At 45.0% G+C, this 23,642-nt stretch overlaps 2 protein-coding genes across 6 annotated transcripts in view; both read right to left on the bottom strand.

Moving 5' to 3' along the window:
• The window catches only part of CKMT2 (creatine kinase, mitochondrial 2), a 33,824-nt gene extending 26,364 nt beyond the window's left edge, over window positions 1-7,460 (bottom strand). The window contains exon 1 of the mRNA XM_021082288.1: window positions 6,759-7,460. The gene's annotated coding sequence lies outside the window, so the exon portion shown is untranslated. The remainder of the gene's footprint in view (window positions 1-6,758) is intronic.
• Window positions 9,827-23,642, bottom strand: part of RASGRF2 (Ras protein specific guanine nucleotide releasing factor 2) — a 268,156-nt gene continuing 254,340 nt past the window's right edge. For all 5 annotated transcript variants that reach the window (XM_021084499.1, XM_021084503.1, XM_021084500.1 and 2 more), the window contains exons 24-27: window positions 22,008-22,087; window positions 19,449-19,566; window positions 18,546-18,614; window positions 9,827-14,820 (exon numbers count right to left, since the gene is read on the bottom strand). In XM_021084499.1, coding sequence (XP_020940158.1) covers window positions 14,728-14,820; window positions 18,546-18,614; window positions 19,449-19,566; window positions 22,008-22,087 — 360 coding nt within the window. In that variant the 3' untranslated portion in view covers window positions 9,827-14,727. The remainder of the gene's footprint in view (window positions 14,821-18,545; window positions 18,615-19,448; window positions 19,567-22,007; window positions 22,088-23,642) is intronic.

Raw genomic sequence — 23,642 nt, 5'->3', positions numbered from 1 at the left:
GTGGCTGCCCCAGGGAAAATGCACAAATTGGGGATAACCCTGACTGATTCTAGATTCCAGAATACCTGCAGCTACCAGGAGTGAATCTGAACGGGGCCAAGACCAACTACTCAAATGGCCCACGTGAAGGGTGAATGCAACATCCACGGTGGAGAAGATCAATTTCAACCCAAGAGCTAAGCCTCAAATCCCATTCATTCACCAAACCACCCATGCATCTACCTACCCATGCATCCATCTGCCTATCTGTCCTTCCATTCAACCAACATTGGAGAGTGAATCCCTGTGTTAGATCCTGGGGCTGCCCTCCAGGAGTTCACAGTTTGGTGGGGGAGACAGATCACTGTAAGAACACAGCATTCCAATCCAAAGTGGCAAGAGCAAAGAGAATAGAGGGGAGAAACCCCAAATCTGCCGGGTGGACCAGAGGCGGTCATTCTGGAGGAGGTGAAAAATCTTTGGTGCCAGGTGGACAGAGGGGAGGACATTCCAGATAAAGGGAACAAAATGAACAGAGGTGGGGGGCTGCCAGGAGCATAGGGACAGCTAGTGAGGTGAAAGGCAGGGCACAGACTGCAGAGACAGGGAGCAAGAGGAAAGTCACTGTGAGACGTGGCAGTTGATATTGGAGGTGATGAAAAGGGACACCAGGATTTTTAGCAGAGGAACAATTTTACTAGATTTATGGAAGGTTGACTCCATAATGCTGTGGTATTCATGGTGAGACAAACACAGAAATTGAGAGTGAAATTTGAGGATGTGTGTAACATTTTGACAGAATAATTTCAATTAGAAAAAAAAACTGAGCTGGTGTTTTGCATGTCTTTGATTAAGTTCTTTTTCCAGCGATTGCACTTTTATTTTACAAATGTACTGGTCTGCAATGGAGGAGAAATCAGTAGCAGCTTTTTCTATAGATAGATTGAAAAGCACGGCTCAGTTTTCTCATCTGGAAAAGGGGGCCAATGATAGGACCCACACGTTGAGGGTCCTAGTGTCGGCCCGAATCCTGACAGAGAGGGAGCAGGCAATAAATGTTAGGAGTTCTTGTGGCTAAAGCTACTACATTGCTGAGGAAGGGACATGGGTCTGGAGGCAGGGAAACCAAGTCCCAGGGCCCTGGACTAATCTGGGGAGGAGATTCTCTGGCCTTGAGCCATGGCAGTGGCGGAGGCTTACATGGAGATAAATGGGAAGGATTCCCAAGCTATTTAGTGAGTGGGCTCGGGGGGGCTGTGCGGTTAGTTGGGGATGGATGTCATGAAGGACACTTGAAGGACGGCCAGGGTTCTGACTTGAGGAGTCCCCATGACTGGGAATCCTGGCTGGGGAGCAGGTTTAGGGTCCAGGCAAGGACAGGGTAATCAGGTGGAACGGAAGGGTCCCTGGGAGGTTTTGCAGAGAGGATGTCTTCTAATGTGATTATGGAGCTTGTAAGAGACTTCTTGCCCAAGAGGGGTCTGGACTGGAAAGGGCGGCAATTGTTCAAACATCCGCTTCTTTCTTTCTTTTTCTTTCCTCTTTCCTTTTCTTCCTCCCTCCCTCCTTCCCTTCTTTTTTTGCTTTTCAGGGCCAAACGTGCAGCATATGGAGGTTCCCAGACTAGGGGTTGAATTGGAGCAACAGCTGCCAGCTTACACGACAGCCACAGCAATGCAGGATCCGAGCCGCATCTGTGACCTACACCACAGCTCATGGCAACACCAGATCCTCAACCCACTGAGCAAGGCCAGAGATGGAACCCATGTCCTCATGGATGCTAGTCAGGTTCATTACTGCTGAGCCACGACAGGGACTCCAGCCCTGATGTCTTCAAAGAGACTTTAGGCAGGACAAGTTTCACCTCTCTGCTCCAGGTCCACCATTCTGCTTCTGTGGAGGCAGGGAAATAAAGCCCTATGCTAGAGGCAAGGTGGGGCCTTCTTTTGGTCCTAAAAGGTTCCCAGGAGTAGAGCTGGGAGAGTTAGGGGACAGGAGGGAGCAGCTCTGCATGGCCCTTCCTCCCTGGCTGTAAGCAGATTCACCCTGGGGTGCTCTGAGAGCCACCACAACCATTGTGGAAAGTGAACCAGGAAACATCTATTATCATAAAAATGTGGAAACCCACTGGCCCAGCATCACCCTTTGGAAGTCTGTCCTGCAGAAACAGAGCTGTCAGTATATTAGGAAAGAGGCATAAGAATGTTTCAAGAAGCAACGTGTGTAGCGGCAAAAAAAAAAAACCAAACCAAAACACACACGCAGAAGAAACCTGGCCATCAGAGGAAGGCTGTATTAAATGTGACACATTCAGACAATGAAACATTGTGCAGCTATTACAGAATCAGTGAAAACTGCCCCCAGTCACCAGGATGTAAGTCTATACCATGTCCTTAGGTTAAAAGGGAAAAATCTTGCAGAGTAATGAGTATGCATGATTCCAATTGTGTAACAACGAGGTGCATATGTACATATGTGCATAGACTGGTACGAACAGGCCAACCAAAAAGTGTCACTTGCCATCTGGTTCTACAAGAATGAAGTCATTGGCCACTGCAGCCGCTGACCTTCAACACACCCTGAAAAGAGGTCAGAGTGAGGCACTCTGTGCTCTGGGAAAACTGACAGAACAGGCCTTCAGACAGTTAGGTATTTTTCTAGGAGAAGATTTTATGAGCCCAAGTTCTTGCATCTTGCCATATCTAGAAAAGCACTAAAATCGTTCACAGGGACATCTGTTCCTCAGGACTAGCAGCAACCTTCTGCCAAAATGTGTGCTTGATTGCATGTATCCCTCTTTCAGTAAACTTACTTACTTACACACACACACACACACACACACTCAGCTATCTGAAAGGTCGTCTCCCAAACTATAGTCCTCCTTTGGATCCAAATAAAACTTAACTCACAGCTCCCACATTGTGCATTTTTCTAGTCAACAAACATAAAGAAAAGTCTTGAAGGTTATTCAAACTGCATCAAGTATTACTCCAGAGCAATAGATTTGGAGTCAATAGATGATTAATTTTCTCTTAATAGAATTCTGTATTGCATCACTTGTAAAAATATGTATGTATTTGCCTTTGTGATCGAAATTAAATAAATTAAAAGTGAAAAGAAAATCAGCTGTGAAATGGGTTAAAAATCCAGATTTCTAGGCTTTACTTTCCAATGAGTAGCAAGAATGGGACCATTGCATGTCAGGCATTCCCAAGCCCTGCTGGATCTGGGAACACTGTAAATTGCCTACCTGAGCCTCAGCAACTCCTCTACCTCATGGGCTCAGTAAGACCATTTCCTGAGCTCTGTAAGGATTAAGTGACAGACCAGAGCAGGCATGAAATAAATCTGAGTCCCTTCTCCCTAATGACCCAAAGACAATGAGACAGTTATCCCTCTGTCCCCTCAGCCAACCCAGGCTGTCCCAGCCAGCACTGGTCTGCCTCTTCTCTGAACATTTTTTTTTTTTTTTTTGTCTTTCCTAGGGCCGCTCCCGTGGCATATGGAGGTTCCCAGGCTAGGGGTCCAATGGGAGCTGCAGCTGCCAGCCTACACCACAGCCACAACAACGCGGGATCCGAGCCGCATCTGTGACCTACACCACAGCTCACAGCAACGCCAGATCCTTAACCCACTGAGCGAGGGCAGGGATTGAACCCGCAACCTCATGGTTCCTAGACAGATTTGTTAACCACTGCGCCATGATGGGAACTCCTTCTCTGAACATTTGTTGATTTTGGTTTACAAGTTTAGCATTTGATGAGTTTCATTTAATGGTTTTATGTTGTAATTTCTTTGCAGACAAGACCTGATTCCAGAAGGAGCCCATCATGAACTTTCAGATCCACTGATCATCCTCTGAAAACCATTATCTGGGTTCACAATATGTATGTGCTCAGTTGGACTCCCAAGTTCTTCTTCTAGACTCTGACCTTTTGCCCAAGCCTTTCCTTCCACCTTGAACGTCTTTCCATCCTTGCACGCTTGGTTGAACCTTCCTTTCTTTGTTTCTTTTAACTAACATTTACTGAATGCTTACCAGGAGCCATGCATCATGCACGTGGCCCTTACAAACCCTGTTTTCAGTCTTTGAAACAATCCTGCCAAGCAGGCATAATTTTGCTGATGGGGAAACAGACTCAAGAGGGTTCAAAGTCCTGCCCGAGGTCTTGGGCCAGCGCCTAAATGAAGCTGGGATTTGAACTTAGGCTTGTGCTTGGCCCTGCATTCAGGCTCCTTGCTGGCAGCGCACCTCCTGGGCAGCCCCACTCTGCTCAGCAATTGGAAAGAAACCACCTTTGTGGTTTAGGACGTGGTTTAGGACCCGGAAGTGGCATTTGATCACACCATTCAGCGAGGCCCCCCAGATGGTAGAAATGCCTTTACTGCAGCAGCTTCTAGACACGGGATCCTCACCCCAGACCATGTGACACCCTCAGAGTCCCAGAACACTCTGGACCTGTTCTCTTTCCTTGTCCTCAGGCTCCTGCTGAAGGGGCCCAGATGCCAGGTGCCGCTTTACCCACTCCACTCTGACGCCAGGTGCCCAAAGAGCCTGCCAGCCGTGCTGGGGATGCTGGGCCAGCCTGCCTTTCCCTGAGGAGGTGGGGCCTGGGCTTTTGTTCTCTCTCCTCCCCTTCCTTCTCCTCTCTCACACGGAGGTAGGGATTGCAGGGGTGAGGAGAGAAGGCATCTCTAGCCCTCACCTCATAGAAGCGGTCGGCCTCTGTTTCCCTGATCTGGAACACCTCCTGAGTCCTGATTTGAAAAGTACTGCTCATAGCATCAGAGCTAAAACCTGGCAGAACTGCTGGGCTCCCAGCCAGGGAGATTTCTATAGGGGGGTGCAAGGTCACAGCCAAAGGCAACGGTGTCGTGGTTATTCCTACACTTGTCCTCTCCACCAAAAACAAGAACCACCACAGCAAGCCCTCGCGTCACTGTGCCCAAGAGCTATACATCTGTCTCAGACAGGAATCCTGGGAGTCTGGGTCATGGTTTGAGGGTTTTGTCTGGTTCCGTCCCCTCCTAACGTGGAGGCCTTGGGTTTTGTCACAGCCTCCATCCTGAGCCCCTTAGTTGTCCTGAGTATCCTGGATGGAGATGCCATGAGTGCCATTCTGCTGACCCAGAGTTATTTCTGGTCCAGCTGTACACGGTGTCCATGTGTCTGAGCTCCTTGGAGGGCAGTGGAAGGCTAGGGGGAGGTCCACGTGTCAGCTTTCCATCTAGAGAGTCACCCCAAAAGAGAGGATGTCCTTGGGGTTGGACCAGCTCCACAGAACGCTATGAACAAACTCACATGATGCCAGACGTGGCCAGCAGAAAATGACTGTCCCTTCCCAGTTCTAAGAGAGGAAAGGGTTCAAGCTACTTTGCCACCATGGCCTATAGAGGCACCCTCAGGGGCACTCTTGGGCACCCCTGTTCTATTCAACAAATAGAAAGTCATTAGCGGAGAGGTTTAGGGTCCTTCCCTATAAAACAGGTCTTTCCTAGGCCTTCTGGGGATGAAGATATATGATCATCACCAGGCTTGTCTCTCAAGGGTAGGTTGTTTTCAAGAAAATAGGAAGCTGGGCACCATCTAGTCCCTTGAAATGCTGTAAAGGAGTAGTCTCTTTCCCTTGCCCAAGGGACAGAGTCCTTGTGGCTCCCCAGGCAGGAGTGGGTGTGACCTCCAGCAGTCACCTTCAGGAAGGGCTCCCTGTGAGATTCCTGGCTCAATGGGCAGGAACTCCCAGAATGCTGATGCAAGGTTCCATGTGGTTCCCTCTGGGAAGACAAATGTCTCCTCCTCTCAGCTGTGGCAGAGAAGGAGGTCCAGTGGCCCTGAGCCAGAGGCAAAGTCTGTCTCAGAACAAATACTTCTGCCTCTGGACATGCAGGACTCTGCACTCTTTATCCCACTTGATTCCACCTGACCCGCTGGGGGGTTGCAGAACCAGGGCAATGCTCAGGAGAAGGGCTCAAGGACAACAGTGAGGAAGGCTGAGGGGTTGTGGCTTGTTCTGGCAAACACCTCTCTCCATCCCCAGCAGAACATTCGAAGGCAGAGATGTCACCCACTCAAGAGACAGAAACAGGACTGACAGTAACCCAAGCACGCAAAGAACACGTCTTTGGCATAGGTGAAACACATGTAGGCCAATTCTATAGCATTTTTACCTCCAGGGTGGAGGGGAAACATAAGCTTGGCTCATTATTAATGGGTTAGTGATTTCAAAAATGAATTACTAGCAATATGAACCAGTTTAAATCAAGTCTAGCTATATTTGCTCAATTAGTAATTAGCTCCATTCGAGGGCTTCAAAATGCTCATTATTTTCAGTTAGTTTACCCCAAGTCACTGATTTGCACCTCTCTTGTTGCTGCTGCTGCGGGAAACCATTCTCAAAACTAATGTGTGAGTCTCCATAAATACATGCGAAAGTTGAAGGTCCCCAATTTAGTGGCATTTAGATTTCTGCCATCAAGAAAAATTCCCAATTCATTATCAAAAACAGGCACCGCAAGCAGGGTGCTGACACGGCTCTGGCACCTCACACGCAGCTGTCCTACGGCATGGTCACCTGCTCCTGGGGACAGGGTGACGGCAGCCAAGGACAGAGGCTCGACCGGCTTCTTTAGAGAGTTCCCACTAATTCTTCACACAGGAACAGTGCCCAGATCCCGGCCCACTGCCCTGGGTCCACTACTCACAAGGCCCCCACCCTGGCTCCCGAAATGCCCCCGCTTTGGGCTTTGGGGGAAGAAAGGTGCTTCACCGTCTCACTAACCTTGGAGCTGAAGTCTCCTGCGCCCGGCCTCCTGCACTGCCCACAGCCAAGGACTGAAACGCGAGAGCCGGAGCCGGGCCTTGAAAGGGCTCAGGGGAGGGGCGGGATCGGGCCCGTCTCGGCCAATCCGGCCTCAGACCTCCGGCCGAATCGCTCTCCAGCTGTGCCCTTGAAGGCCGGCTCCTGATTCTTCCGCCGCCGCGGGCCCCGGAGTTCCTTGTAGCACCTGCTCTGTCTCTGCTAAATTTTCCGGCTTAAGTCTGCAGCTGGAGGCTGCCTCTCCCTGGCCTCTGCGAGAGGTTCCTGGGCCCACAGGCATCTGACTGGCTGCCCAGGCTTGCAGGCTCCAGCCTTGGGGGTGGAAGGGCCGCTGGGAAACTGTCCTCTATCTGCCCCTTTTAGGGAATTGGTTCCTCCCGTCTCTCAGGAGCCCCATCCCTGGGGCCCCGGATTAACTACGGAGAATGAGCCCCTCTCCTTCTCCCCTTCCCACCCCCAACCTCTCCCTAGGCTGAGGTCCCTCTTTCTAGCTTCTGATCAAGCTCTGAGCTAGGGGCTAAGGCATCAGTTATCATCTTCCAATTTGCCTGGGGCCTGGATTCAGGGACGGTAATTATCACCTTTCTCTTCTAGATCAGGCCATCTGCAGTAGATTGATAGGCAATCTCACTTTGTATCCACGCTAGCTGAAGTTGCTACCCAGAGGTTCTGCAGGCCATCGCCTTGCTTAAAAATAGCCCTCCTTGGAACGGCCACCACAAACCGGAAAGGTTGACTGTAAATAGCATTGACCCACCAGGACTCTGGACCGCAGCCTTGCATTTCAGAGGGAGCTGCCCAGGCCTCTGGGGACGGGTCACGTACCCAGCTTCTATGGCCACGTGCACATCACTAGCTAATTCTTTTCGATTCCTTCTCAGGACCTAACCCATCCTCAGAGGGGCTGATGGAGCAGGTGTGGAGCCCAGAAATAATCTCCCACAGAGGGTGGTTCTCTTTCAGTAGCTCCATTTCTTTTAAATATGATCCAAAGCAAAAATAAGTGTTTCACCTTTGCCTGAGGATACTGACTGGGAGAGTTTATGAAAGGGCCTTTTGAGGCTGGAAAGTTTCCTGACTTGGGGGTGATTGTACAGGTGTACACACATGTAAAAATTCCTCAAGTTGTACACAAGTTTCAAGCACTTTACTGAGTATTGGTCATACCTCAGTTTAAAATATGCTATCCTTATAACCTAGCTTGCATTGAATCAAAATGTTTACAAAGCGAGACTTAACTTTTCTGCATTCAGTATACTCGTGTTCTAGGCTCTCCTGTTATTTCATTAAACAGTTGCAGATTGTCAGATCCACCAAACTGACAGCATGATCCTCCAAAGAGTCAGAGTTCCCAGTCTGCACATTCTGTTGCAATGGACCATGGTCCCTCTGGCTTCTGTGCCAGGATGGGCAGCAGGCTAGAGGTCTGCAGGACTGACCAGCTGCTGTTTGACTGCTGTGTGGCAGTTTAGGCACCACGTGAAATAAATCCAGGGAGCCTAAAATAGCCCAGATCCCAGACCTAGAAAACTGAGGCTTTTTGAAAAGCATGGAAATGTAGAATTTAAAGAATGGCAGTTACAATGAAAGCCCCCTCCCCCCGCCAATTCCTTACTAATGGACATTTAGCCTCTCCCCCGCCACACCTCATCTCAAACCCTCATCTTTTACAGTGTACTTTTAATGTATTAAAGTAAGGTCAGAAGAGAAGTTGGGATGTTGTTGAGAAAAGGGGGGGTGGCACTTTTCTTTTGGGGACCTAGTCATCCTCACACTTAGAATAAAAGTGACGTGATGAGATGGCAACTTCCACAGGTGGTTCAAAAGAAATTCCCCAAATCCTTCACATGTGATCCCTGTCATATGCCATTTATTCCTTTCTCATTGCTGCCAGCTCCCTTCCAAGTCTGGGGGCTGTGTGGCTGGCTCTTGCTCTAGGGACAGGAAAAGAGATGAGGTGTGTAACTGCCCTATCACTTGCTATAAAGGAAATCTCCTGTCGGAGGCTTCTTCTCTTGTCTGTTCCCAAATCCAGCTGGAGACGATGCAGTAGGACCCAGATCTGACTGTCAGGTGAGGGCAATGCCATGAGGAATGGCCAAGTAAGAAGATGAGAGGAACTTGTGCTCCTGAATCCCTAGCAGGCTGATGGCTCATTTCAGAACTGGGAAAGGGAGCCAGTGGGACAGGAGGGACCCACAGTCTTCCTCTTCTCAGCTCTCTCTTGTGCTCAACCACTGCATTGTGTTTCCTTCAGCTCTAAAGGTTAGGACAACTTCATTGACTTGACCAAAATATTTTCATATATGCTATTCCAAATAACCAGTGCAGAAATTCTAGGGCCAGCTAGGAGTCTTACTTGATAGATGAGGCAATCAGCCTCAGCTAGCTCAGGGGCCCTTTCGGGGTGGGAGCTAGGGACGCCTGGGCCAGGCCTCCATCTCAGCAGCTCTTCTCTCCACAGCCTGTTGGTGAGCTGCCATTCAGTGAACAGAGCTGTTGGTGCAGTAATGAGTTCTGTGTGCCTGGGGATAATCAAACCTGGACAGTGGCACTAGATGACACTTAATATCTTTTTTAAAGTCGTTCAAGTTCTCTTGATATTTTAGTACCTGCAGCATGGCTTCTTCTAAACCTACTCCCTCCAGCCCCCTACCCTTGAACTTTAGAAGTAAAAGAATATATGAAGGAGTCCATTGCTATGAAAAATGCTAAAAGAATCAAATGCAGGAGTTTCCTTCATGGCTCAGCAGTTAACAAACCTGACTAGGATTCAGGAGGATGTGGGTTCGATCCCTGGCCTCACTCAGTGGGTTAAGGATCCAGCATTGCTGTGAGCTGTGGTGTAGGTCGCAGACGTGGCTTGGATCCCACATGGCTGTGGCGGTGGCTGTGGCCAGCAGCTAAAGCTCTGATTCAACCCCTAGCCTGGGAACCTCCATATGCTGCAGGCGCAGCCCTAAATAAAGCAAAAAAAAAAAAAAAAAAAAAAAAAAAAAGAATCAAATAAAGAGACTAAGGAGATTGTGGAGAATTTGAGAAAGGCAAAGTTTAATTTGCATATAGGCATAACCCACACCTCACCTGGCAAGTTAGGCCACAGAACAAACCCTTCTGTCGGAGTCACAAATGTCAGCAGATTTGCAAACTGGACACAAACAATATACTTCTCAAAGTAACACATGGATGCGTCCATCACACACACAAATAACAAAGAAATACACTTAGATCCTCTGCACAAGAGAGACGAGGATGGTAATCAAGTTACCTCACACGTGGACAGCACTTTACAGTTTTCCTCATGACAGCCCTGTGAGGTAGGCAGCATAGGAATTACCATTAGCCCCATTTCACAGATAAGCAAACTGAGGAGCAGAGAGGTTTCAGCACTGGCCTAAGGTTCCCCAGCTTTAGATACAGACCTGGGCCTAGGACTCAGGGCTAGGATCCCTAGCCCAGCACGCTTTCATAACTGTCTCTCCAGAGAAAAAATAATGATAGTGTAAAAGACAGTGGTTCAACATCATTTAGTAGAACTATTAGTTTTCTTGAGCAAATGAGATCAAGTACAATCAAATCCACCCTAATGTTAACATGATGTGGTGTGGCAGCCAAGATGAATACTTTTCTGAATCATTCATGTGTTTATACCTACAACAAAATGGTTGTTTTCTCCTTTAGCTCTGCCCTGCTTTAATTTTAAACCACTGGCAGACACAGAGAAATGACACTGATTAGGTTTCATTGACTCAAGTCTTATTACCGGGATTCACATAGTGGTGTCTGTAATCAAGTCATTATTTAAACTTACAATCTGTTGTCTTACTGAAATGAAAATGAATCTTTATTTATTCCTTCTGGCTGTGGACATTAGCCTAGCTCTATTCTTTAGCCATAAATAATATGTTATCTTTTATAGCATTTCAATAGCAGTAAAAATAAGAAATTTTACAGGCTGGTTTTAAAAAAATCTTATATTTTGAAGTGAAGGGAAAGGATCACCCCTTCAAGGGGGATTAAAATCAAACTTTGAAGAGCTAAATAGCGAGTTCCCATTGTGGCTTAGCAGGTTACGAACCCGACTACTATCCATGAGGATGTGGGTTCAATCTCTGGCCTCCCTCAGTGGTTTAAGGATCCGGCATTGCTGTGAGCTATGGTGTAGGTTGTAGTCGAAGCTCGGATCTGGCATTGCTGTGGCTGTGGCACAGGCAACAGCTCCAATTTGACCCCTAGCCTGGGAACTTCCAGGTGCCCTTAAAAAAAGAGAGAGAGAGAGAGCGAGAGCTAAATAAAATCCTTTCTTGTAAAATAAAAGTTAATATTGGGAAAAATCCCTCTGTTGCATTACTCTTTTTAGTTAAGAATTTACAAATGGCTCAATCATTCTCGACCCAAGGTCTTATCTTGTATAACATCCTGAAAAAAGAAGATGTGTGAGTCCATTATCGCACGCATTCAAGGGGGAACATAACAGATTTTTCTCTTCTAAGTTATTCAGTATCTCCAAGTTTCATTTTTTTTTCTTTATTAAACTTAAGGCTTGGGTACATCAAATAAAATCAATTTCTGGGGGAAATTCTTTTTTTGTCTTTTTGCCATTTTTGGGGCCGCTCCCTCAGCACATAGAGGTTCCCAGGCTAGGAGTCTAATCAGAGCTGTAGCCACTGGCCTACGCCATAGCCACAACAACGCGGGATCTGAGCCGCATCTGTGACCAACACCACAGCTCATGGCAATGCCGGATCCTTAGCCCACTGAGCAAGGGCAGGGATCGAACCCGCAACCCCATGGTTCCTAGTCGGACTCGTTAACCACTGAGCCATGACAGGAACTCCAGAAATTCATTTGTTTTTAAGTAGTACTTTAAGATGCACTGAAATTAACAAACAGAAATAGGGGCTTGGTGTGGGCACCAGTTGAAAATATTGCAACAAGAGTTTAAAATTCCCTCTTTAAACTCAAACACTAAGGAAAAGTGACAACATTTTACTTCATGCCTGAATCTGTCACACAATATATTGACTTAAGTGAGAGATTTGTCCCTGTAGCAAAACTGGATGTCTTAGTTAATAACCAAAGGCATCCCCTAAAATCCCCAAGATAATTTCATTGACAGTACAAAACATGGGTATTCATCTGAAAGCATGAAATTGGATTTTGCTTCTGATTTTCTAGGTTAATTTTGCAATAATACGTGTTCCCTACTTGGCTGTTAGAGGCTGACCTCCCATCTATTCATAGAAATGGGTCTCATATGATGGGATAGAAGCAGACACAGCCAAGAGTGCGTGCTCTGACAATCACTCAAAGCTTACAGGGCAGAAGAGGATGGGTGCTTTAAACAATGGAAAGAAATCACAAATTGCTCTTGGGGATTTTAAATGTCACCAAATTGAGCTTTTTAAAAAACATTTTCCTCTTCCAGCTAACCCAGAAATGGTGCAGGTCAGCAAAAGCAACGCCCTTGGAGGTGGAGTTCTCTCGAGGCACAGCTCCAGCAATGCTTTAGACTCTCAGAAGGAGTGTGTTAGCGTCAATAAAATGCTAAAGGGTCAGCACAGACAACGGACAGTGCCCACAGTTGACCACTGGGGGGCGCGGCCAACATTCTGCAGGAAATAGACTTGCCGGCTTTGTCACTAGCAGAGGGGAAAAAAGGCCTACGCCAAAAAGGGAGAAGCATTTGGAAATCCCTCTAGTTCCTATTTTTCTTTAATAAGAATGGTTGCAGTGCCTTTGGAAAATCTGGGTCAGAGAGTTAAGGGTCCAGACTTCCAGGCACAGTGCCGACAGAACCACACCCTCCCTTCTGGAAGACTTTGGGGGACTCTAAGGGCAGAGTTGGATGCATCAACTTTTCCACCTGTTGTTCAGCCTGAAACTACCGTGTGTGTGGTCCTTTCACTGATTCGTCCTGGTTTTGTTCACCTTCCAAATGATGTTTTTCAGCCAAGAAAGTTAACCTTTACTTTCTTATTCTTCTGCAAGACTTTGAGGTGCTTGGTGCGACTGACATACATTAGTACAAACTCTTCGGTTTCTGAACACTGAGAAATAAATTGTAAGTTATGCATTATTAGGACCCAAACAACCCATGCTTCTTATCATGCATCAGGATGCATCAACCTCTTACTTGAGACTAGAGAGGAAAAAAACAAGCAACTTCTTTAAAAAAAAAAAAAAAAAAGAAAGAAAACATCCATTAAGTCACCCTCTGTGGGTTTAGTGCTACACTGTTGGCTAATATGAGCTATTGAAAATATTTTTGGAGTGGTTCGCAAATAGTATAAATATCTTCTATTACTTCATATCTCACTTTATAGTTATATACAGAGATGGCCCTTACCATGCAGGAAAAATGTACATTCTCCACCTCTATGGGACATTATCAATGCCACTGGGTCTTAGGAGCCAGCAAATTGAATTTATTAGTCAGTTGTTAGCTCTAACAACATAATTAAAGTGCAAAGAAAGATGGAAAACAGCCAAACAGATCAATTTTTTTCACTGTCAGCATCCATACACCTCATGCCTCGTAGGGATAATGCCAGGTGCAATAGGCTCAGGTAATAATAACTGTATTTTTTTTTTCTTTTCCTTCTTTTAAAGCAGAGGTCTCCCTGAGAAGAGAAGAGGGAGGTAAACATGAGAGAGCCCTATTTCTTCAACAACCTACAAACCCTGGGGAAAGCAAGATTACTTTCCCAGCCTAAGGGAGGAGGACCAACCCTTGCATTTGGCTTTCTGATGTAAGAGCTGTTGAGAGGTTGGGCCCATTTCCCATATACTTAGAACATTTTCACTCAGAAATGCCTCAAAATCTAAAAACAAAGATGACTGGGGGAAAACTGTCTTCCAATAGCACACGGAATGGGGGGGCGGTTATAAAAAGGAAGTCTCACTAAACAGCTTCAAAAAAATACATCCAATGTTCATAGTGGGCTTAAAAATGGTTTGGGTAAATCAGAATAGATTCCCACATAAGGGGGGGGGGGCGGAGCACAGCAGGGAGTAGAGATGATACATTTTAAGTACATCTTTTCACTTAGCATTGAAACCCACTCTTCTTCCCTGTAGCACTTGGTGGCCTTCTGTCCTCTTCCACAGTTTTGTCGGTGAGGAGCGTGGGCATATTGTTGCAAAGCATGCACCTGCCTCTCCAAGGGCATTGGCTTCCTGGGCTCCACAGCCTCAGGAAGAAGCCCCTCCCACCGACTCGAAACAGTCCTGGGGGCTCAGCTACTTGATTTTTAATCCTGGAAATCTTACGTACAGACGCACCTGACTTTTAGCGTCTTTCCTGCCCTGTCGCCTAAAGACTGAAAGAGCAGTTTCAGAACATGCCATTCCTCCGATGTGAATATTTATAATGCGCTGAGAACCATGCACATGCTCTAGACTGAAATTGCTTATGCGTCGCCCAAACTGACAGAAGCAGCTTCGGCTCTTCTGGAAGCTTGTAACAAAGGAAATGTAACAGTTAAATCCCAGGAGGAGATTGGGAGGTGCACCCGGTTGGTCAAGTGCCAGCGAAATATCGCAGGCCTTTTCCACGGACGCTCGTCCCCCAAGTTCTAACAGAACGTGGAGCAGTTTCAAATTCACCTTCTTTCCTGCTTCATGAAAACGGGCTACCAGCACTTCCCCTCTTGATATTCCCTCAGGCAGATGTGCCCTCAGCTTTACCAAATATCCATCTTCTTCACCTTTCCACCCAAGCCTGAAGCATCTGTCTTTAACCCCAACCAGCTGCGCTTCCCTGACTGGAGACAGAATTCCAGTTTGGTTCTGTCATCTTCGGTGGACAAAGGAGACTGGCTTGGTCTCCATCCCCGGTCCTCCCTACTCTTTGGGAGGCACAGCATGCACAGTTCTGTCCGTTCTGCTTTCCATGAAAATTCCACGGACTCGGGGCGAAGCCAGATGGTCAAGCAGGGAGCCGAGGTTCAATTTTTAGTGACAGATCATAGAGCGTATCTTCATCTATGATGAGGGCTTTGTCAAGCAAGTACTGCGTGACCTGGAGAAAAGAGGAATATCTCCGCATTTAATTCTTTCCAAACACCAGTACGGACGTTTCTGAATGGAACCTGACACAATTCGACATTTTCCCCTAAACCTTTAAAAACTTGGAGTTCCGGTTGTGGCTCAGCGGTAACATACCCGACTAGTATCCATGAGGATGCGGGTTGGATCCCTGGTCTCGCTCTGTGGGTTAAGGATCTGGTGTTGCCATGAACTGTGGTGTAGGTCGCAGACGTGGCTCAGATCCCACATCGATGTGGCTGTGGTGTAGGCGGGCGGCTGCATTCTGATTCGACCCCTAGCCTAGGAACTTCCATATGCAGCACGTGTGACCCTAAAAAGACAAAAAAAAAAAAAAAATCACCGTGACACAAGGCTACAGTGAAATCCCTGTTGACAGGCTCTCTGGTGGTCATGTATGAATGACCCTCTGGGGTAGACAATGGAAATAAAAAGAAAGACAGTGGAATGAACACACTGGAGCATGCGGTATCGCCATGGAAATAGTTCCTTATTTTTACGGAGATATAACCGATGTAAGCAAAATCAATAGCTTGATTGGTTTTGCCAAATGTGAACATCCATGTACCTTACGTATTACAATGTAGAATAATTCCATCACCCCAGAGAGTCTCCTCATGCAGCTTCCCAATCAATCTGCTCCCAGGAGCAACTGCTGCTCTGATTTCTATCACCACACATTAGTTTTGTCTAGTCTAGAACTTCACATGATAAGTGAATATTACATAGGATATACACTTTGGTATCTGGTTTCTTTCCTCAGTGTAATATTTTGAGATTCATCTACATTGTGGTGTGTTTCAGTGGTTTGTCCTCTTTCATAGCTGAGTAGTGGTCCACTGTACAGACACACCACAATTCGTTTATCCATTCATCTATTTATGGACAATTGGGTTGTTTCCAATTTTTAGATATTATTATTATTTTGCCCATAGCATGCAGCAGCTTGATACGGGATCTCAGTTCTCAGCCCAGGGAATGAACTCGGGCCACAGTGTTGAAAGTACTGAATCCTAACCACTGCACTACCAGGGAACTCCCAATTTTTGGATATTATTAAGAAATGCAAAGAATATTTTATACAAGATTTTTATGGGTGTGTTTTCACTTCTCCGTTGGATAAATACCTTGGAGAGTAAGTAATTTCTGGGTCATAAGGTAGATGCATATTTAACATTTTAAGAAACCTCCAAATGACAATTCTTCAATGTGGTTGTACCATGTTATTCTCACCAGCTATGTGTGGGCGTTCTGTTTACTTGGTATATTAATTTTTAACTTCAAAAGATAATATAAAACGATCACCAAAACTATGGTACCAACAGCACATGAGAAGAGCTGGTTATCCTATATCCTAACTAATGTTTGCTACTATCAATATTTAAAAATTGTGCCTATCTGATAACTGATAATGATGCCTCTTTAAAATTTGCCTTTTTTCTTATTAATGAAGCGGAGCAGTTTTCAAATATTATTGGCTTTTTTGGTTTCTTCTTCCAAGTTACCTATTTATAGCTTTGTCAATTTTCCCGTTGAGTTGTTTATGCTTTCCTTTTAGATATGTAGGAATACATTTATTCTGTTTCTTTGTTTTATATTGTCTTCTAGACTACTGCTTGTTTTCTTTTTTTCTTTTTTTTTTTGTCTTTTTGCCATTTTTGGGGCCGCTCCCTCAGCACATGGAGGTTCTCAGGCTAGGAGTCTAATCAGAGCTGTAGCCACTGGCCTACGCCACAGCCACAACAACGCGGGATCTGAGCCGCGTCTGCGACCAACACCACAGCCCACGGCAACACCGGATCCTTAACCCCCTGAGCAAGGGCAGGGACCGAACCCGCAACCTCATGGTTCCTAGTCGGAGTCGTTAACCACTGCGCCACGACAGGAACTCCTGTTTTCTTTTAACATAATTGCCCTTTGTCATAGAGAAGTTTTAGATCTTGATGCAACAAACATTAACAAGTTCTACTTCTACAGCTGTTGCCTTCTGTGTGTAAGAATGTCTTTCAGGAGTTCCCGTCGTGGCACAGTGGTTAACGAGGAGTCCGGCTAGGAACCATGAATTGGCAGGTTCGATCCCTGCCCTTGCTCAGTGGGTTAACGATCCGGCGTTGCCGTGAGCTGTGGTGTAGGTTGCAGACACGGCTCGGATCCTGCATTGCTGTGGGCTCTGGCATAGGCTGGCAGCTACAGTTCCAATTAGACCCCTAGCCTGGGAATCTCCATATGCCGTGGGAGCATCCCAAGAAATAGCAAAAAGACAAAAAAAAAAAAAAAAAAGAATGTCTTTCAAATCCAAAGGCCATGAATATTTTGTCCTATATTTTAAATGATTTCGCATTTCTTTTTATATTTAGGTAATGAATTCATCTGGACCCCATTTTTGTGACTGATATGAAATGGAGAGCCAGAATTTCTATACCATTTATAGAATAGTCAATTTTTTTAATGCCTCCTTTATCCCATATAAGATTTTCATATAGACAAAATCTGCATCTGGACTTCATCCTATTCCATTGAATTTGTATTCCTGTGCCAACATAGTCCTGTTTTTTTTTTTTTTTTTTTTTTACTGTGGTTTGAGGATGTGTGTCTGTATCTGGCAGGGAAAGCTCTACCTTATCCTTCTTATTTTTCAAAAAAAGTCCTTATAAAAAATAATAATAAATTTAAAAAATTAAAAGTGGGAGTTCCTGTCATGGCTCAGAGGAAATGAATCTGACTAGCATCCATGAGGACACAGGTTCGATCCCTGGCCTCGCTCAGTGCATTAAGGATATGGCATCGCTGTGAGCTGTGGTGTAAGTCACAGATGCAGCTCAGATCGTGTGTTGCTGCGGTTGTAGTACAGGCCATTAGCTATAGCTCTGATTCAACCCCTAGCCTAGGAACCTCCATATGCCACAAGTGCAGCCCTAAAAAGACAAAAAACAAAAACAAAAACAAAAAACAAACATCATTTTTTTGCCTATCCGAGCTTCCTTATAAGTTTCATAATAAATATGTCATTCCATGAAATAATAGGGAAAACTGACCGTGACTTACATGGGAATCTTCTGTCCTATCTTTCCATTTTTCTTAAAGTTAAAATGATTCTAAAAAATAACATCTATTAAAAAATGAAAAGAAAGAAAGAAAAAAGAAAGGGCAGGAGGAAAAGGTAAGAAAGACCAGTTGCGGCTGGGATGAAGAGAGGAAGGGGGTCTAAGACTTGAGATCAATCTTAAAAGATGAGTAGGGACCACGTTACACAAGACTTCTTGGACACATCAAGAGCTTTTCTTTCCTTATCCTAAGAGCAAAGGGAAGCCAATGAAATATTTTATGCAAGGGGCAAACAACTTCCACTGTGCATTTCAGAGAGTTCTAGCTGGCTGTAAATGGAGTATAGAATGGATTTTACACTCTAGAGCAAATGCAAGGAGACTGGGTAGCAAAGATTGGTAGCTTGGGCCAGGGGTGGTGGTGGTGTAGACAGCTTTGTGAGAAACAGGAGCTAAAATAGAGTTTAATGATGAATTGATATTCTTTTGGCCCTCTTTCTTTTTTTTTAAAGTCAGAGTTACCAAAGATTTGTCTATTTTATAGGTCTTTTCTTTGAGTCAGCTTTTGGTATTACTGATCAATTCTATCTGTGTCCAATTCATTAATTTCCACTTTTTTCCTACATTAAATTCCCTTTCAACCATAGAACATTACCTTTGGCTGATGGTCTATGCGAAAGGAGGTCTGCTGGAACTGGCGAATCTCTCTGATGATGTGTGATATCTAACAGAGAAACAACAACAACAAAAGCAAAGCAGAAGTATTTCCTGTGCTGCAGCACATTTTTTCTGTGGGCCCAGACTAGTCAGTCAATTCCTTCAATGAAGTATCTGGAGCTCTGCCCGATCATGCCCCAGGCCTGGGGCTTTCTTGCCCTTTGATGAGCCATGCTAAATGCTAACAGCAAGAAGATACTGAATTCACCATTAGGGAAACAGCTGGCACTGGGTGGCTTCAGGTTCAGGAGTGGCAAGCCCTTGGTGCCACTGTCCATGGGCCCCTTGCCTCTAACCTAGTGCTCAGAAGCTGGCTGTCCAGCCAAAAGTCTTCAGCATCTGCCTATGACTGGTCAGCCCTGGACAGTCATCCGTGGAGCTTGATTCCCCACCCTCTTCATCCAGACTAAAAGCTGAAATGGCCCCGTGACAATGTCCTGCTTCTGCCACTCTCAAGTGACCATCATCTCTTCCACCTCAAGATTAAAAAGCAAACAGTGGGAGTTCCTGTTGTGGCTCAGCAGTAACAAACCCAACTAGTATCCATGAGGATGTGGTTTGGATCCCTGGCCTCACTCAGTGGGTTAAGGATCCAGTATTGCTATGAGCTACAGTGCAGGCAATAGATGTGGCTTGGATCTGGGGTTACTGTGGCTGTGGTGTAGGCTGACGGCTACAGCTCCAATTCAACCCCTAGCCTGGGAACCTCCATATGCCATGGGTGAGGCCCTAAAAAGACAAAAAAAAAAAAAAAAAAAAAAAAAAGCAAACAGGGATTTCCATGACGTTGCTTCTTCTCTGTAAGCCACTGAGACACACTGACGGTGAAATTCTCACCTACCATTCTCATCTTGGAGAAATTGACAAGGCCTTCCTCAGTAAAGTTGGGTGTTCCTTCTTCAATAAACGCCAGGTCTGTCAGGTACATCCCCAGATAAGGAACAGCTGGGGGGTTACAACTGCAAGACCAAGAGGCACTGTTTTCATGGCCATTCACACAAGTGTCCATTTACCCAGTTTAAACAGTCAGCGACTGTGCTGCTCCCCTCCTGAAGAATCAAGTCTTTCAATTCCATTTTCAGAAGCACACTCATGATATGCAGAGTTTTTTTGTTTTTTTTTTTATTTGTTTGTTTTTGGCTTTTTAGGGCCACACCATGGCATATGGAAGTTCCCCAGCTAGGGGCAGAATCAGAGCTATAGCTGCTGGCCTACACCACAGCCACAGCAACACTGGATCCTTAACCCACTGAGTAAGGCCAGGGATCGCATCCTCATGGATACTACTCAGATTCATCATTGCTGAGCCACGACGGGAACGCCGATATGCAGAATTTTAAAGACATCTTACAATAGAATATAATACAAAATTACAGCCTATGTTTTTCTCTGTGTTTGAGACAATGGGATTTCAAACAACAGGATGTCTTAGAGACAAAGACAAAGCATTTGCTAGGGTACTTGCTTGTGATGTTTGTAATACCTGTAAACTGGCCACACTTTTCTGAGCAGTAAAAGCATATAGGAAAATCCTATACCCTCATCTCACTTAAGTACAAACATTCAACCTTAAAGAAGTGGGTGGAAAAATCAATGTGTTTAGAGCTTGTAAAATTTGTTTTCCGTTTCAGTTAGTATTTAAATGTTTTCGAAGGGATGGACTTAATTAATATCACACCTGCGCACTCAAGTGAGACCTCTCTTTGGATGGAGGACAAGCTTGGTCTTCTCAAAGAGTCTAGAGGCTGAGAACATGGCCTTTTGAGCCTGAGGGAACTGGGTTTGAGTCCCAGCTTGACCACATACTAAGTGATGCTGGGCCAACTCTCTAGACAGCAGATTCCCTGTCTGTAAAGTGGAGACAATAAAACTTATCTCTTTATTTTGTTCGGAAGTTTAAATAAGTCACATCAATCATTTAGCATAGAATCTGTATTTTGGAAATTATTCAGTGAATAGTTCTTGTGCCATTGTTGTTGTTGTTATTGCTGTTGTTGCTGTGAGTCTTTCTTTCACTCATGGCATCCCAGGACAATATTTCCCAGAGTAAGGCAAGTATGTATAGTAGATCATATGAAAACAAGTCGCAGGAGAATAGCTTCTCTTCTGTGTGTGTGTGTGTGTGTGTGTGTGTAAAGAGAGAATGAATCAGCAATAAGAGGTGAAAAATAAATAACAATATTCAGTAAGTTCTGGAATATTTACATGAAACGTCATAGGAAATTACTCTGTTTAGAAATGGAAATGCCGGAGTTCCCGTCATGGCGCACTGGTTAACAAATCCGACTAGGAACCAAGAGGTTGCGGGTTCGGTCCCTGCCCTTGCTCAGTGGGTTAACGATCTGGCGTTGCCGTGAGCTGTGGTGTAGGTTGCAGACATGGCTCAGATCCCACATTGCTGTGGCTCTGGCATAGGCCGGTGGCTACAGCTCCGATTCAACCCCTAGCCTGGGAACCTCCATATGCCACGGGAGCAGCCCAAAGAAATAGCAAAAAGACAAAAAAAAAAAAAAAAAAAAAGAAAGAAAAGAAATGGAAATGCCAAATCAAGAAACTTTTTATAGTAAAAGATGGGTTGATCAATTATGGTGATATTTTCTTATGCGGAATGCTCTGCATATCATGAGTCTATCCATAAGACATTTACTATATGTGCGTGGTTATTCCAAATGAAAAGGAACATCAGACAAACACCTAGCAAATGAACCTATCTACGAAAGAGAAATGGAGGACATAGAAACAGACTTGTGGTTGTCAAGGGGGAGGGGGCTGGAGGAGGGATGGAGGGGGAGGTTGGGGTTAGCAGACGTAAGCCATTATGCACGGAGGGAATAAACAACAAGGTCCTACTGTAGAGCACAGGGAAGTGTGTTCAATGTCCTATGATAAACCATATGGAAAAGAATGTTTTAAAAAGAATGTATATATAACTGGAGTTCCCATCGTGACGCAGCGGAAACAAATCTGACTAGGAACCATGAAGTTGCAGGTTCGATCCCTGGCCTCACTCAGTGGGTTAAGGATCTGCTGTCCATGAGCTGTGGTGTAGGTCACAGACGCAGCTCGGATGTGGCACTGCTGTGGCTCTGGCAGCAACAGCTCCAATGAGACCCCTAGCCTGGGAACCTCCATATGCTGAGGATGCGTCCCTAAAAGGACAAAAGACAAAAAAACCCAAAAATGTATATATAACTGAACCACTTTGCTATAGAGCAGAAATTAACACAACATTGTAAATCAATTCTACTTCAATAAAAAAAAGAGAAATACCTAAATGATATAAGTTGTTTCCCATTTGTTTTCCCTTCAAAGGCAAAGTAGGAGTTAGGCACTATTTGTAGACTATAAAATTACATAAATACATTTCTGAATTATGAACACTTTAATAAGATAAACGTACTTTTTAAGAGTTTCTCTGAGATTCTTAAATCTTCCTTCAGATGAAACAGTCTTCTGAAGCTTGTCCATTAGAGCTTTTGTCTAGAAAGAAACAAATAACTTAGTATGTCATGAAAACATTCCTATGGTTTGATAAGGTGGTGAGTTACCAAAAGATGCTCAGTTTTCTTCTATATTAGCAAGTACTAATACCTTTGCCAGACTCTTGTGATGTGATATAATTTTCCAAGTATAGAGATGGTGCATTACATATAATTTGATGTTTAAAAAAAGAAAGAAGAACATGTAGAGAAGAAAAAGTGACTACTCATTTAGTCAGAAAGAAAATATGTAGAAAAGAAAAGCTGGAAGGCACAGGAAACTTAGGAACTTACAGAACTAAAAAAACAGGGGATCTTCAAGGAGAGGTCTTGTGTCAGGGAATTTCCCTAATGATTTTATTTGATCATTAATTTCCAAGTCATGAAAGCACATATTAGGTTGCCTGGCTATGAACCAATCAATACCCTCTAGTTCAAATCTTCTTTTGTGGTCATCTTCATCCATTTTCTAGAAAAGTACAACTGATAATTACATGACGTTGTTGTTGACACTGGTCTAAAGTGTCTTCCCTGTGCCTCGGACAATGGTAGGGTGGCCCTTGGAGATGATGACCCTCTCCTGGTCATTCCCACACCCAAGCAGCCAGGCTGGGAGAAACACTTGCAGTAAAGTCCTGGCTGAGGCTCCTCAGATGACTCTGTCCCAATCTGGAGAGGAGCTGCATGGCTTCATGAGCGATTTCAAAGTGGCTGAAAGGGCTCCCTCCCCATCCTGGTCCCTGAGAGCTCTGGAAGAAGACAGCCAGCAAGGCGTGCACAGGGGTGGAGGGCTGGAGGAATGGGATGAGGTCAGGCAGCCCTTCTGCCTGGCCCAGGGCTGGCCTTTGCCCAAAGAAGCTTTAGGAATACAGTCTGTCCTACAGACACACACCATATTTGGTGGGCTCCAGAGCATATATTCTACCAGGTCTTCTGGATGTCTCCCAGATGGAACTCAGACCTTAAGAAAAGCTATAGAGATGATGGTACTAACAAAAGTGTCTGAAGCAGGGCACATATGCAACTAGGCCCTGCTTACCGTGACTGGGTTGAGGTACTGGGCCCTGGAGGATAGTCTATCCCCCATACTAAAGCCACTTTGAGTGATCCGTACGTGTTACTGAAATGGTAAATTCTACTTAATGTCTCTGTAGATGATATTTTCAAATTTGAAAAAAAAATCCAATATTAGTCTTATCATCTCTACTTCATAGTCAGTTCTGTTATCCCTAAACTTGCATCCTGTCAAAAACATGAATATCACCAAGTACAGGGAAGGCCTAACATTTTGTTAAAGAACATTTACGAATCCCTTGATGCCAACTTCAGAGGAAAAAAGAATGAGAAGAAGAAAAGAGAAGGCAAAGAAGTGACTTACTGACCCTGATGAAGTGTGACGTGTCACAGGATAACATTCTCTTTGTATCCAGAGCCTAAGGGCTAGGCCACAACTGCCTTAGAGGGAGGCAAAACCCAGGCACAACAAAGGGCTCAGTGTCCAGCTTTTGGATTCTGATATAATGATATAATGAATACCATTTTAAAAATAGTATTAC

Source organism: Sus scrofa, chromosome 2, assembly GCF_000003025.6.
Source record: "Sus scrofa isolate TJ Tabasco breed Duroc chromosome 2, Sscrofa11.1, whole genome shotgun sequence".
NCBI lineage: Eukaryota > Metazoa > Chordata > Mammalia > Artiodactyla > Suidae > Sus > Sus scrofa.
The sequence above is the reverse complement of the archived record's forward strand: the minus strand, read 5'-3'. Positions and strand labels throughout refer to the sequence as shown.